Genomic DNA, 15,757 nt, shown 5'->3' on the forward strand with positions numbered 1-15,757 from the left:
GGGAGATGACAAGAACCCCAGATGCTCCTGCGGGGTGGTTCCCAACTTGTGCTTTCTCTCCCTCACCACACTCTATCTCTTTCTTCCCTTCCCATTCTACATATCAGAAGAATATTCTGGACTCCTTTCTGCCCTTCCTCACCTCCCATGGACTCCTCAGCCCATTGTAAGTGGTCTTCTACTCTTCTGTAAGAGACGACCTACGGTCAACAATGCTACCTATCTGATACACCCAACGGGTACATCTTAGCCTTCATCCCACGGAGCCCTCTGTGGCATCTGATGTGCTGATCACTACCTGCTCCTGAAATTCTATTCCTTTGACTTTTAAGATACTAAGCTCTCTTGGTTCTCCTCTTATCTCTCTATATTCCTCACTTGCCCCTTAAGTCTTGGGGTCCGTAGGGTCCATTCTTTGCCCAGTGGCTTTCCCGGTGATCTCACCCACGGTCATGGACATGTGGTTGCTCTGCCGCATGCATCCCATTTTAGAGTATTTGTCTACGTCAATCATGGCACGTCCGTCCCCTTTCAGGGATCAAACTGCCCCAAACTTAGTTCCATGAGAACGGGTATTTTATGAAAAGAAAGAAAATGAACTTCTTGGCCAAAAATTAAAAAATCTCACTTTTAGGGATCTATCCTAAGGGGGAAAAAACGACGTGAACAGATATTTACTAGTAGGACTACCTATAACAGGGCAAATCTCCCCCAAACCTAGATTTTAGCCAGGTGAGACCCAGGTCAGACTTCTGAATGTATACAACTGTGAGACAGTAAATTCATGTTGCTTAAACCACTTCGTTTGTGGTAATTTACGAAGAAAGACGTAGAAAACAAAAACAACTTCTTTTTTCTTAAGGCTTCCAGGTGATGGAAATTTTATCTCGGCTGTCAGTTAAGGCTTTTCCCTTTATGGGAAGATTTGTGTGATACACGTGCTCTTGGCAGAGAGAAGTCTCGGGCCTGAAGGAAGCCAGCCTCTCGAAGAGCAAAAAGATGTCATTCAAGGAAGAGGGCATCCAGTTGGATGATGCCAGGGCCTGGCGTGTGATTTCTGTCCTCGAGCCTTCCCTCGGGCTCTGTGCCCTCCCCACCCCCTTGCTCTCTGGCTGAGACAGATCCCGGGCAGCGGGCCCCAAGAGTGAGTCTGAACACCCTCTACACAGCACCCAATCCCCGCCAGTTTGGGCCGCCCTGGTTTAGAGCACAACCGGATACCAATTCACCAACTGTGTGCTTGGGGGCTGGGAGGAGGGGAGGGGGGCCAGGTCTGCCCCTCGAACCTTCCTCATCTCACTGGGGATTCTGAGTCACTTAAAAGAGACCTTCGCTAAACCCGAACCCTTTCAGCCTCCCGTGGCTGATCCCCCCCGAGCTGACTCCCCCTTTCTGCCACCATCTCACCCCTCTGAACCCCAGGACTCCGCTGAGTGCATGGCCAGGACACCTGCAGGGCCATCACCTGCTTGTACACCCACCACACCGCCGACACCACGGTGAACACGGTCCCCTCCAGTGAACCCACGGGCGATGCTCACTTATGCTCGGCAGAAACCATAGCGTCTTTCCTGGTGAGGATGAGAACAGATTCCCACCCCCCCCCACCCCCCACCGGTGATGTGACAGGCCGGATTTCCTGCTCAAATGACTGCCTTTGGTCACAGCTTCTAGACAGAAAGCTCTGGGTTTGAAGCAACGCATGCCCACAGACGGAGGACTCTGGTCTCTTCTCTGATCCTGGGGCAGTTTCTGTGCGGATACAGGGAAGCCCACGTCAGGGACCACGCAGGTACTGGGGCATCTCCCGTGGCCCTCCCCTTCTGGATGCTTCTGTACCAAAGATGAAAAGCAGACTTTGTTTTGTCTTGTTTCACTCAGCCGGGTGAGGCTGGGCCGCACGCACACGCGGGAGGCGGGCTCTTCCCTCGGTTCTTTGCAGCGGGGGTGGGGGGGGCACAGAGCTTACTGTGGCGAGTCACTTGGGAGAACGAGCAAACAGAGGGTGCTCTCCAGGCCCACAACCATTTTCCACTGAATCTCATTTAAAGACACTCGCTTACCTGAGATGCTCTACATTTCCCCTTGGAGAAACGACATTTGCTGTAGGGCTAATAGGCCAAATTCAAGGGCGCCCTTTCCCTGAGGATGTGGGAGGGGACAGACTCCATCTGTCCTCCCTGCTGGCACACAGGGCACCCACACTCGTTGCTGCTGCCCCTCCCTGACAGCCACCAACTGGCTTCCTTGCCGTGGGCCCAAACGTTACATGTGATTTTCAATGGTGCACGATTTATTTCGCAAGCTGCACAGAAGGACACCCGTAATGTCAGCTACAATGGGGTTCCTCACTGTTTCATTACAAGTTTCCAGGGGTGCCTGGGTGACTCAGTTGGTTAAGTGTCCGACTTCGGCTCAGGTCATGATCTTGCGGTTCAGGAGATCGAGCCCCGCATCGGGCTCTGTGCTGACATTTCGGAGCCTGGAGCCTGCTTTGGATTCTGTGTCTCCCTCTCTCTCTCTCTGCCCCTCTCCTGCTTGCTCTCTCTCTCTCTCTCAAAAATAAACAAACATTTTAAAACATTAAAAAAAAAAGTTTCCAGTAAACTTCTGATCTGATGGGAGAGGTCTAACTACAAATTTTATGCATACATTTCAGATAACATGGGGTGGATGTTCTCTGTTTAGACAAATGTAGGCCCCAAAGTAGCCGTTGGAACACTGAAAAGAAAAGCTTGCCAAGAGCTGAGCTCCTTCCCTGGCTGAAGAGAGAGCAGGGAGCAGAGAAGGCCGGCTCTGGGGCGTGAAACTCCTGCGTGGTTGGCCTTCCTTTAAGATGCTTTTCCACATTTGCGTCTTAAGCAATGGGCATGAAGTGTTGACTACAGAATGCTCACAGGCTGGGTGATCAATAGCGTGAATCCACCTGCCTCCAGCTGGTACCCTGGAGCCTTAGTAAATCCTGTGGTCACTTCTGAGCATGGCCACAGGACTTCTGTCAGACACAGCCTCATGAGCGAAGGAGAGCGGATTACAAGGTACACTGGTAAGGTCCACGTGACCCTCACGAGAGAGTCTTCCTTCCATGCTCTAGATGAGGAAACAGAGGCTTCAGATATCAGGACCCTTTCCCCATAACCGAGCTGGAAAGAGATGGAGCCAGGACTCAAACCCAGAACTTCTGACTCAAGGGTTTTGCTCCCAGGCTCCATTGGCCAAAAACATCCCCAGACATCACTAAAGGTTCCGTGGGGGGACAGAATCGTCCCCGGTTGACAACCACCACGCTAGATGAAGAAAAGCACGAACACATCTGAAGCATGTGCTACGTGCCAGATGCTTTACTGATGTGGTCTAGGATTTGGCCTCCTTGCTCCCCTGTGAGGTAGGTATTATTGCACGGGGCAAGGGAGGAGACGGTGGAACAGAGAGGCTGGATAGTAACTGGTTCGATTTAGAAGCAGCACAGCTGGGTTTGGAGGCAGGTCTGTCTGCTTCCCATGCTCACAGGAGCCAGAAATAGCAATTGAAAAAAGAGCCCGTACAGGCATCTTTGGGTGTTCTAGAATTGTTCCTTTTTATTTTATTTTTTTAAAGTAGGCTTCCTGCCCAGAGCAACACAGGGCTTGAACTCACGACCCTGAGATCAAGACCTGAGCTGAGATCAAGAGTCGGAAGGCTAACCGATTGAGCCACCCACGCGCCCCCTACGATTGTTCATTTATTTATTTCTTTTTTCTTTTTTTTTCAATATATGAAATTTATTGTCAAATTGGTTTCCATACAACACCCAGTGCTCATCCCAAAAGGTGCCCTCCTCACTACCCATCACCCACCCTCCCCTCCCTCCCACCCCCCATCAACCCTTCATTTAATCACCATTCTTATTTTATATTTTTCCTAGTTCACAGAAAGGCTGAAGTCTGAATGGATATATGAGGCACTGGTTTCCATTTTTCTCCCCAGGACTATTAAGTGTAGGATTCATAATTTCACTGTACATTTTCTTCAGTGCCATTTCAGAAACGCATTCAAAGTTGGATATATTTTTTTTTTAATTTTTTTTTTCAACGTTTATTTATTTTTGGGACAGAGAGAGACAGAGCATGAACGGGGGAGGGGCAGAGAGAGAGGGAGACACAGAATCGGAAACAGGCTCCAGGCTCCGAGCCATCAGCCCAGAGCCCGACGCGGGGCTCGAACTCACGGACCGCGAGATCGTGATCCGGCCGAAGTCGGACGCTTAACCGACTGCGCCACCCAGGCGCCCCCAAAGTTGGATATATTTTCACATGGAATGCCTGCTGGGCTCCCTCTGGTGTCGGCTAAGAGTACACTTGACTTTAAAGGAGCTCACGTGTGACTGCATTTCAAGTTAATGAGGAATACATTCCTCCTCCAGAGGCAGTTTCAAACATCCAGCTGGCTCTTCTTGACGACATTGTAAAATTGTTTTATTCGGATCTCACAAATATTCTATGAAGGGTCTAACATACCTTAAGTTTTATAGGGTTGGGAAACAACAAATCTGAATTTGCTGTTTCAATTAGTTTTTTTGAAGGACCCAGAGTGACATTTCACAAGATAGGACTCTGGCAAAACAGACATAGATCTACCTGTGTCTATCTGTATATATGGATGAATGAAAACGTCCAGTCTCACCCTGATCAAAAGAAATGCAAATTAAAATAATAATGTGGTAGTGTTTTGCCTCACCAACTAAGTAAATCTTTATGTGAATAACACCAAATTCTGCGAGTGCCAAATAAAACGCATATTCTCACGCGTTGCTGATGCCTTTTTCAGGCAACCATCTGGAAGAATAATTGAATAACATGCAGAGAAAGCCATAAAGATCTTGCATGCATGCTCTCTGACCCACTCATCCTATATCTAGGAATGTTAAGCAAATACTTCAGAAGGAGGAAAAAGTTCTTCGCCTGTGAATGTTCATTTCAGCACCGATTGTAATAATAAAGTGTTGGGAGCAGCCTCGGTACTCAACAATGGAAGACGGTATATTTAAGTAAACTGTGGTAAATTATCCATTCCTGTACAGGAATGCTTAAGGTGGGCCTTAGAGCCAGAATGTCTGGGTTGAAATGCTGGCTCTGACTCTAGCTCTGTGATCTTAAACAGGTTTATTCTTTTTATTTGTTTTAATTTTTTTAAATGTTTATTTATTTTAGAGAGAGAGAGAGAGAGAGAGACCGACAGACTGAGCAGGGAAGGGACAGAGAGAGGGGGAGGCATAGAATCCAAGGCAGGCTCCAGGCTCTGAGTTGTCAGCACAGAGGCAGACGCGGGGATTGAACCCATGAACTGTGAGATCGTGACCTGAGCCGAAGTCAGACGCTCAACCGACTGAGCCACCCAGGCGCCCCCATGTTTATTCTTTTCCTCTGTGCCATGGGCATAATAATAGTACCTACCTATAGGATTACTGTGCAAATTAAACAATATCAAGTACGTAAATCACTGAGAACACTGTGTGCATGGTATGTGCTCAATAAAAGTCTTTCGATGAACTATTACGTACCTAGTGAAAACAATTAGAAAAGAAATCTAATGATACAATATTTTAAAAAATCATATTGAAATATAAAATATTCTATATTCATAAAGGCCAGTGGAAAACATACAGAAATAAAAATAAATTTGTCAAAATGTTGAAGTCATGGGTGTCCTTCCCCCCTGAATGTTCTATATTGCTATTATCTTGTCACTAAAATACTAAATAATAAGCAGCTGGAATCCAGAACAAAAATCTATTTATAAATGCACTCAACCAGCCATTAATTGGTATCTTTTATGTTTCAGGCACTGTGACATGCTAAACAATTAAGACATGAAAAAAAAAATTATAGCTGAGTAGAAGAGACAGGCATAAAAATTAAGCACTTCTACTGGAACATACTAAATGCTATCACTGGGATTCATTCAGGGTTCAACAAGGTCACCAAGGAGGAACATCCAAGTGGCCCCAGGATGGGGGACAAAGAAAGCTTCACAAATGATAGAATGTGTGAGAATAATCTTGAAAGACTTATAGAAGCTAATTAAATGAAGAAGGGAAGGAAGATCCTTTCAGGGAGGGAACATAACTTAGAAAGACAAAAAGTGAATAAAAGCAAAATGGGTTGAAGGAGCCAAAGTAGACTGTTAAATAAGTGCGACGTGGGGGAGCGTGGTAGCAAAAGAGTCTGGTGAAGTCCAGGCAGGGCTACCTCTTCCAGCTAAGCTGTGGGATCTGAGCTCTGTCCTGAACACCTGGGGCGGGGGGGGGGGGTGTGGGGAGGAAACAGTTGACAGATGTTGTTGGAGGAGGTCACAGAGAGCATGTGACTGCTGGTTGACCCTCAAACTGGACCCAGAAACTGGATGCTCCTTATCCACTCCCCTGCCCTTGGAATGCATGTCCCACCCACTGGTCCTGTACTGGGGGTCCCTTCAAGGACACAGCCTTGAGGGAGCACCGTGTTGAGAAAATCTGGATGAGACACGTGACTGAACCCAGGTGTAGCCTCTACTGAAACTCTTAAGATTCTGGTGGGAGGGTGTGGAGATCTACTTGTACTGCTGTTGCTCAAGACAAGCCTTGAGTACAAGTTCCTGTGCTTACTAAAGCTGCCCCCTACCAACCTGGAGGGGCCTGCCCCTGTCTTCAGTCTCTCCCTGCCCTCTGTGGACAGGGGCTAGTTTTTCATTTCACTCAGGGAACTCCCAAGGTTGTGAGCCAACAACTGGTAGCCCACCGGGAGACCAAAGAAATGGGTCTTGGGGAAGAGGCATCTGAGGGGGAAACCCCAGGTTGGCCATGAGGGGAGGGGTGGCCCCATGGGTCAGATGCCTGTGAACTGCCCCATGAATACGGGGACCCCTGCACATGCCAACTGGTCCAGTGCATTTGTTGGAGTAACAGCACACAGAGTATGGTGGCAAAGGAGGGAAACCAGTGGCTGCCACAGTGGGCGGGCCCCTCCTAGGAGAGTTTGATGGCCACCAATACCCAACGATAGGCCATAGCTCGACTCAGAAAGTTGGAAGAAGAGCTGAGGTTAGAGAAAGATGTGCAGTTGTCCAATGCTCTGCTGCCTGTGGGGCTGGCAGGCAAGGGGGAGAGCAGGATGGGAAGCTGGAGACCTTAGCGTACTCCAAGGAGGGCGTGAGCCACTGCAGATTGGGGTCGGGGCACTTACAAGCCTGGCTGGGACACCAAGAGGTGGGATCCCTGGGGAAGTGAGGAGAGTGCAGAGGAGGACGTGTGGTGACTGACGGTGAAACCCAAGACGCACTGCCCCGTCTGACCCCAACACAAAGTGAAACGAAAGCAAAGCAACAGCAACCCAGCCAGCGGGACAGCCCCCAGTTCAGGAAACAGTCATAATAACAGAATATACTCCCACGGAGCTTTGTTTCTTTAAGGGGGGCTCCACGCCCAACATGGGGATTGAACTCATGACCCTGACTGAGATCAAGAGTTACTTTTCTACCCTCTGAGCCAGCCAGGTGCCCTCTCCCCTCCTTTTTTCCCACTGAGCTTATTGACATGGCCACTGAGTTCCAGCAGGAGGCCAGGGCAAGTGTCCCAGCATGGCTGGTGTGGCTAAGAGTCTTTGGGGGTGATGACATTCCCCTGACCGGGCAGAGGGCACAGAAGATGAGCCACACACCCTGCCCTCTGGCAGCGCCTGTGTGGAACTCAGGGGGTCAAAGTACTCAGTCCCGTGCACACTAGATTATTCCAGCCTGCAGGGAGGTTTGGCTCAATGAAGGGCATCTCCCTGGGCCCACGGGACCCTGGGACTCCGTAGAGGAGGGGCAGCAAATTCTCCGGGAGCTGGGAATGAGACAGGCCATTTATGCCCCTGTCTTTGAAGGATCTGATCTGGCCACACTCACTCCAAGAACGACAGCCAAGATTCTCCACTCTGTTCTTGGCACCTGGTACAGGATGTGGACATCTGTGCTGAGCTCAGTCAGGGGACAAGACATTCATTATGCTGGGCAGTGCATTGCTGATCTGGGGGAAATGGACAGAGCCTGGGAAAGGGGTATTGGCTGTGGGAAAGCCCTGAGATGGAGGCGGAGCTTGAGAAGCCAAAAGGCCATTCCACTTAGCCATGAAGAATCTGGTGAAAGTAACCAGGAAGCAAATGTGGCTTGACTCCATTACTGCCAGACCAACACTCCCAGTATTGTGTTGGTCAGCCTTCCAGAAGCCTTAAAACCTGAACGGCAACTCAGACCTGCCCCGTCTGCCCCTACCACCCCTAGCGCCTGGCCTGCTCCAACCCACAGAGGCCTTAGGCATACAGTCCTATTCAGGGTGAGTGCCTCCCGTGCCCTGGGTTTAGGATGCAGGCCAAGTGGTCTCCAGGTCGGGCCCACTGGGGGCAATCAGAGTTCCCATGTTGAGATCACCATTCACTGGCCCCCAGAAATAAACCAAGAGTGATGCCTCTGGTGGGTACTCTGATATTCTGAAGGCCTTAGAAGTTTCCTGGCCCCTCAGTGCCACTGATGGTTATGGAGGGCAGACAGTTATGCTCAGGAGGGTCCTTTTGACACTGAGAAGTGGGCAGCCTCCCTCACAAGAATACCAGGTTTTCATCTCTCCAATACTAGAGGACAGATTGGGGATTGATAACCTACGAGGTCTACCTGAAAACCTCCATCTTTGAATTCTCCCTCTGGGTTAATCAAACCGGTGCTGAATGGAAATGACACTAGGAACCTTCGAGCCGCCACCCTCATGAAGAGGGTCCAACTGTCAAACGATATAAATTGTCTGGGATGAGGGCTAAGGGAATCGGAGACACTGAGAACTGCACCGAATGGCTATTGTATGCCCTGCCCATAGCACATTCAACAGCCCAGGAGAGCCAGTAAAAAAGCCAAATGGCTCATGGTGGATGATGGGGACTACCGAGAATTGAACAAGGTGGTGCCCCCTGATCCATGCGGCTGTGCCCAACATGGCCGCCATCTTAGGTACCTTGGCCATGGTCCTAGCAGTGTACCATGCTGAGCTGGACTGAGCAAATGTCTTTTTCAGGATACCCGTGGGCACTGAGTCACCAGCTGAAGTACCCCTTCACGTGGGAGGGGCAACATGGACCTTTCAAGTGCTTCCCCCAGGCTACCTGCACAGCCCCAACATAAGTCATGGGACAGTAGCCCAAACCTACTCTCTGTTCTCTTTCCCACATCCATAAGACAGGCCCATTGCGTTGAAGACACACATGAAGATTTATTCTACTGCAGGACACCCTGCAGGCTTTGTTGGAGCATCTGTAAGGGAAAGGATGGGCGGTGAACTCACAGAAAATTCAAGGCCCAGGCATCGCTGTGAAGTTTCCGGGAGTCACATGGTAAGGTAAGCACATCGGGAAGCACAGTGTCCCAGGAGCTGTGACTGATAAGGTGCAAACCTATCCAAAGCTTGCGGGGCAAGCTTTTGTAGGGACTTGGGGGTTTGGGAGGATTTGTTGTCCCCACCTGGCACAGTGCCTCTGTCCCCAGTGAAGCTAGTGAATGCTACTGAAGCTTATTAAAGCCGTGGCAGCTCCCAAGCAGGGTTACCACTGGCATTAGCTGTGTCTGTGACTCCAGAAGGTACCGGTCAGTCACTCTGGCAGAAACAACAGGAGAACCCTTGGAATTTTGTTCTCAACTCTGGAAGGAGGCAGAAAAAAGCCACCCAACAAGAAATGATGCCTCGCCTCACTATCTAAAAACAGAAATTTGTCCAGGCTAATAATTCTAACAGCAAAGTATTACCTTCACTTGCTCAGGTGACAGAGACTGCAACTATACTTCTGACCACATGGCCATCAGAGCAGTTACGACACCACGTCAGAAAAAACTGGAAAGTACAGACAGACCTCCTGAGGTGTCCACTCAGGATGCACTGTTTTTCCAAGATCATTCTCCTTCTCTAACGTTGATCAACAGTGAGTGGACCTGTGACTCAAAGTGGGCCCGACCCATTCCTCTGGGAATGTGGACCTCGGGGAGGAAGCTGGTTTCTCTCCAGGAAGCTGAGACTGAAATCTGCAAAACCCAACAGATGTATCAGGGCCCTCTTCAGTGTGCTCTTGATCGAGGCCCCACGTGACAGTCTTCTGCATTCTGAGTGGTTGATGCGACTGAGTACCATCCAATCAGAGTTGACCTGAAGTACCTCATTTACATGCATTTGCCTCTTGCTTTTACTCCAGTCAGAAATTGGGTTTACCAGACACCTCGTTGGAATATGTGGCATTTTAATAAGCCCCAGGGCTTCACAACCTGCTGCTCTCTATTCCTCAAGTAGTGGGAGGCTGCATCTTCTAGCTCTGAATCTTTCTCTAACTCTTCTATCATATCCAAGAAAGGGCCCAAGAAACCACCATCAACACCAAAAGAAAAGGCAGGAAATACCAGAAGCAGTTCCAGACAGCCCTATTACACTTAAGGGTCTACAAGGTAGGTGGTCAAGCAGCTTCACCCAACACTGGCACCTCTCTGGAAGCCCTGTGAATGAAGAACTTGTTTGTTAGCGACTTTAGAGCACAGCACTGGTGAGCCTACTCACCTGGCTGTTACCATGGGCTCTTGACAATCGTCTACAGGGACCCCCAGGGGCTACTGCCTGCTGATGCCTGGGGAGCTGGCCAAGCACACTGTGCGTCCTGTCACCAAGTACGCCAGCTGCAAGTGAGACAAGCGAGTTTTTTAGGAGGACATTAGCATCCCAAACCAGAGACTCTTTGTTCAGAGCCAGGTATAGTATCAGGTGAAGGGCTATATTTCATCTGTTGGTTTTTGGATTTAGAGCTCTTCCCTGGTGTTTTAGTAACTTTGAGTTTATTTTGTTTTGTTCTTTTCGATAAGCTTTCTAACTTGGGAATCATTTTAGATTTACAGAAAAGTTGTAAACACAAGAGTTCCCATACACTCCTCTCCCAGTTTCTCCTAGCGTCCACATTTATGCACCTGTCACAAGTAAGGAACTAACACTGGTACATCGCAGTGAATTGAACTCTAAACCTTGTTTGGATTTCAACAGGTTTTACCTATTGTTTTTTTTTTCTCCTGTTCCAAAATCCCACCCCAAACACATGACATTAGTGGTAATGTCTCCTTAGCCACCTCTGGGCTGTGACAGTTTGTTGGAATTCTCTTGGTTTTGATGACTTTAATAATATTGAGGATTCATAGTCAGATATTTTGGGGAATGTTCCTGAACTTGGATCTGTCTGATATTTTCCTCATGGTTAGATTGGGATTATGGGATTGTCGGGAGGAAGACCAAAGAAGTGAAATTCACTTCTTTTAACATATTAAAGGCACATGCTATTGACATGGCTAATCACTGCTGATGTGGACATTGATCATCTGGCTCAGGAAGCGTCTGCTAGATTTCTCCACTGTGAAGTCACTTCCTTTCTTTCCTGCCTTTCCATACTCTGCACTTCCAGAAGGCTGGGGAATTAAGCTCCGTTTGATATCTATAGAAGTTATTAAGTATTTTTCTGTTTAGGAGATTTTTTCACATACCCCTCATGTAGACAATCATTTATTTATACCATTATTCTTCCCCGATTTTATAATCTCACATTAAAAAAAAGTAATTGCTATGGTGGTTTTTTTTTTTTTTTGGTATTTTTTAAAATTTGAATTCAAGTTAGTTAACGTATAGTGCAGCATTGGTTTCAGGAACAGAATTTAGTGATTCATCACTTTATATAACACCCAGGGCTCATCCTAACAGGTGCCTTCAATGCCCATCGCCCACATAGCCCAGCCCCCACCCAACACCTCTCCCAACAGACCTCTCCCTCAGACCGTGCTGCCTGCTCCCGGGGATTCCTCGCCAGACTGTCACCGGGCACTGAGCCCTGAGACTTCAGATGCTGTGCTCCACTGATCATAAAAAACTGGCGGTATTGAAACCCTCTCCTTTTCCCATCGGTGGTTTGGGGGAACAGATCTCTTGTGCAGTCCCCTGCGAGTATTTTCACTCCTTTTTCTCTCCAGCTACTTTGGGGGGAGTGGTTTTCTTTCAAGATCCTGATGCACTGCCCTCTCCTCTGCCCTCTCCCTTGCCTTCCTTTTTCGCTCTGTCCGGTCTCTGCAAAAAAGGCTCCCCCTCCACGGCACCTTGGCTTTTCTTTCCCCCAGTTCACCTCTCTGCACTGCGTACCTGCCTCTCTCGCTCTCGTTCAGATTCTGCAGATTGTAGTGTTAACGCCCAGATCAATCCTCTAGGTGTTCAAAATGGTTTGATGTTGATCTAGCTGTGCTCCAGGGACAGAACAAGCTCAGGGTCCTCTTACTACTATGCCATCTTAACTCCCCCTAACTGCTATGTTCTAAACATCATCTCATTTTGTTCAATGTATCTGTGTGATTTTTCAGTCTTTAAAATCTTTGTACCCTCCCCAATTGCACGTATTGATATTTTTGTACACAAATTCGACAGGATTCTTTCATAATCTGATTTTCCCTAATCAATATATTATGTACTTTATTCTCATTTTTCAACTTCTTAGAATTTATACCTTCCTTCATAACTGCTTCTATACATATCTTATGTGTTGATCTCAAGTGTCTAGAAATAGCTTTTTTTATTTTTATTTTTAATTTTTTTTTCAACGTTTTATTTTTGAGACAGAGAGAGACAGAGCATGAACGGGGGAGGGGCAGAGAGAGAGGGAGCCACAGAATCGGAAACAGGCTCCAGGCTCTGAGCCATCAGCCCAGAGCCTGACGTGGGGCTCGAACTCACGGACCGCGAGATTGTGACCTGGCTGAAGTTGGACACTTAACCGACTGCGCCACCCAGGCGCCCCTAGAAATGGCTTTTTATTTTTAAGAAAACCAATGAAAACTTTTTGCTTTTAGATAAGGTGGACTACTCAATATTTTGTAATTTGTATTTTGTAACTTTGCATTTGAGTCTAACTAAACGTTCATTTGCTTTCCAATTTCTGTTAGTGTTCACAAATCAACCAAAATTTTGTTTTTGTAGTTAAAATTTTGAAGAGCTTGATGAAAAATTTTTAGTAATTTCAAAGTTGATAGACCTTGCCACATTTTCTTCTTATGAGACTGACAGTCATCTCTCCATCACCCAGGGTACACCAAAGCTTTGTTTCAAGATCTACGCTGTTCTACATTTTAAGGAACGATTTTAGGTTGTTTTTTTGTTTGTTTGTTTGTTTTTTAATGTTTACTTTTGAGAGAGTGCAAGCAGGGGAGGGGCAGAGAGAGGCAGACAGAGGATCCCAAGTGGGCTCTGCACTGACAGGCTGACAGCAGTGAGCCTGATGTGAGACTTGAATTAATGAACCTCGAAATCGTGACCTGAACCAAAGTCCGATGGTCAACTGCCTGAGCCACACAGGTGCCCCTAAAATGCTTTTTGTTTTAAATATTTGAGAGAGAACAGGAACGTGTGCATGCAAGCAGGGGAGGGGCAGAGGGAAAGAGAATCCCAAGCAGGCACCAAGCTGTCCCCACAGAGCCCAAGGCGGGGCTTGATCATGGGAGGTCATGACCTAAGCCCAAAGGAAGAGCCAGACTCATAGTGGACTGAGCCGCCCAGGTGCCCCTCTAGGGCTTTTTAGTAGGCATGTGTGAAGCCGCGGATATCAAACGCTCAAACGCCCCTTCACCAAATTTGAAGGTTAACGTAACTTTTGTTTCAATATAAAGATTTCAGGATACTGAATATTAACGACGTGCTGCCGGACTGCCACGTGGGAGCTGCAAGCTTACACCTCGTTTGTTCCCCAACCACTTAAGAGTCCTTAACTCACTGTGGTATTAGCATGAAACCCGCCTGTTTACATTAACACAGAAACCAAGTGGTGGTTATAATGCTTAACTAATTGGGAGTCCGCCCCTCCTCCCACGGACTCCAAGATGTGGGGACTCTCAACTCAGGTCAGCTTCCTAGGAAAGCTTCCGCTAAAACTCTCAAAGACCCGGTTCATAGAACCGAGAGACAGGTCTCAAATGCCGTAACCTTACTAAGACTCACCGTATATGGATATAGGTACACGGCTGCCTATTCCTGGAGAAGCGCAGTTCTTTGCCATTTCATGCACAGCCTCCATTGACCATCTGAGTGGCTCTGAAAAGAGCCTTTGGTTTTTTTCTGCAAACGGTTCAGGTCACACTCGCTAGGATTCACGGCTTGGAAATTATTTGTTCTGGGCTTTGTGGCGGTGGCTCTCGGTCTTCTTGGGCAGCAGCACGGCCTGGATGTTGGGCAGAACGCCGCCCTGCGCGATGGTGACGCGGCCCAGCAGCTTGTTGAGCTCCTCGTCGTTGCGGATGGCCAGCTGCAGGTGGCGCGGGATGATGCGCGTCTTCTTGTTGTCGCGGGCCGCGTTGCCCGCCAGCTCCAGGATCTCGGCCGTCAGGTACTCCAGCACGGCCGCCAGGTACACCGGCGCGCCGGCCCCGACCCGCTCCGAGTAGTTGCCTTTGCGGAGCAGGCGGTGGACGCGACCCACTGGGAACTGCAGCCCGGCCTTAAAAGACCTGGACTTGGCCTTGGCGCGAGCCTTGCCGCCCTGCTTTCCTCGCCCAGACATAGCTAGTCCGACGAATGGCAGAAAAGCTGTTGCTGAAGAGACCGCTACTCGGCCTATTTATAGCCTGGCGGGAGGTTGTGATTTGCTATCTGATTGGCTGATGGTCATTACCCAATCGGAAGCCTCGCCAGAATCACCTCATTTACATTCACGCCACCACCCGATATCCAATCAGATGGTGTCTGCTCTGTACGTCATGTCAGCACTGTGCCTATAAATACCAGTCGGCCCAGCCGCGAACCTGTTGGCTTACTTGAGATAGGTTTGGAGCCGTTAGAGCCGTAACTGTAAAGCTGTGGCGCTAGAGAGCTGTGCACCCGCCATGCCGGAGCTGGCTTCCAAGGGCACGACCATTTCCAAGAAAGGCTTCAAGAAAGCTGTAACCAAAACCCAGAAGAAGGAAGGCAAGAAGCGCAAGCGATGCCGCAAGGAGAGCTATTCCATTTATATCTACAAAGTGCTGAAACAGGTGCACCCCGACACCGGCATTTCGTCCAAGGCCATGAGCATTATGAACTCCTTCGTCACTGACATCTTCGAGCGCATCGCGGGCGAGGCGTCACGCCTGGCACATTACAACAAGCGCTCGACCATCACGTCCCGCGAGATCCAGACGGCAGTGCGCCTGCTGCTGCCTGGGGAGCTGGCCAAGCACGCCGTGTCCGAGGGCACTAAGGCCGTCACCAAGTACACCAGCTCCAAGTAGACTCGCCAAGTAAGCGCCCTCTTAACCCCAAAGGCTCTTTTCAGAGCCGCTAATCTCCTCTGAATTAGGGGTGTGCACTCCACCTCGGTTGAGCAGTTCGATACTACACAACCGACTGGGAAACTAGCTTAACGGAATCGCTTCCCTTTTGACCTCGTTTTTCTACACGTTATCACTTGTTCTGTGGTAGGGTTGATCATTAAATGGTGTTTGTGTTCTCCTGGCTTCTCTGGCCTCTCAGAGGAGGCCAAGTATTAAAGTTGAATTTAACAACCTTAAAAAGAAAGGACCAAATGACTTCCAGTAAACCTGTGGTTTGGCTCAAATCCTCAACTTCTATCATTTTTATGATTTAAACGTTTTTAAATATGGATAATATATAGGTATATATTTCTTTGCATGAGAAACTTTAGTACCACTTGACAAAAAAAATCAGCCCCTGGTAAAATGCTAGAATATC

At 48.5% G+C, this 15,757-nt stretch overlaps 2 protein-coding genes across 2 annotated transcripts; one reads left to right on the forward strand and one right to left on the reverse strand.

Annotated features, from left to right (window-relative positions):
• Nucleotides 1-14,195: 14,195 nt before the first annotated feature.
• Nucleotides 14,196-14,591, reverse strand: LOC124528560 (histone H2A type 1-H-like). The gene has a single exon (XM_047102231.1). It carries the CDS (start codon nt 14,589-14,591, stop codon nt 14,196-14,198), a length of 396 nt encoding a protein of 131 aa, XP_046958187.1.
• A 322-nt stretch (nt 14,592-14,913) lies between these two features.
• Nucleotides 14,914-15,297, forward strand: LOC124528683 (histone H2B type 1-A). The gene has a single exon (XM_047102433.1). It carries the CDS (start codon nt 14,914-14,916, stop codon nt 15,295-15,297), a length of 384 nt encoding a protein of 127 aa, XP_046958389.1.
• Nucleotides 15,298-15,757: the final 460 nt, after the last annotated feature.

This window comes from Lynx rufus, unplaced genomic scaffold (assembly GCF_022079265.1).
Source record: "Lynx rufus isolate CCGP_SWC_20201006 ecotype Redwood Valley unplaced genomic scaffold, mLynRuf1.p SCAF_6, whole genome shotgun sequence".
NCBI classification, from domain to species: domain Eukaryota; kingdom Metazoa; phylum Chordata; class Mammalia; order Carnivora; family Felidae; genus Lynx; species Lynx rufus.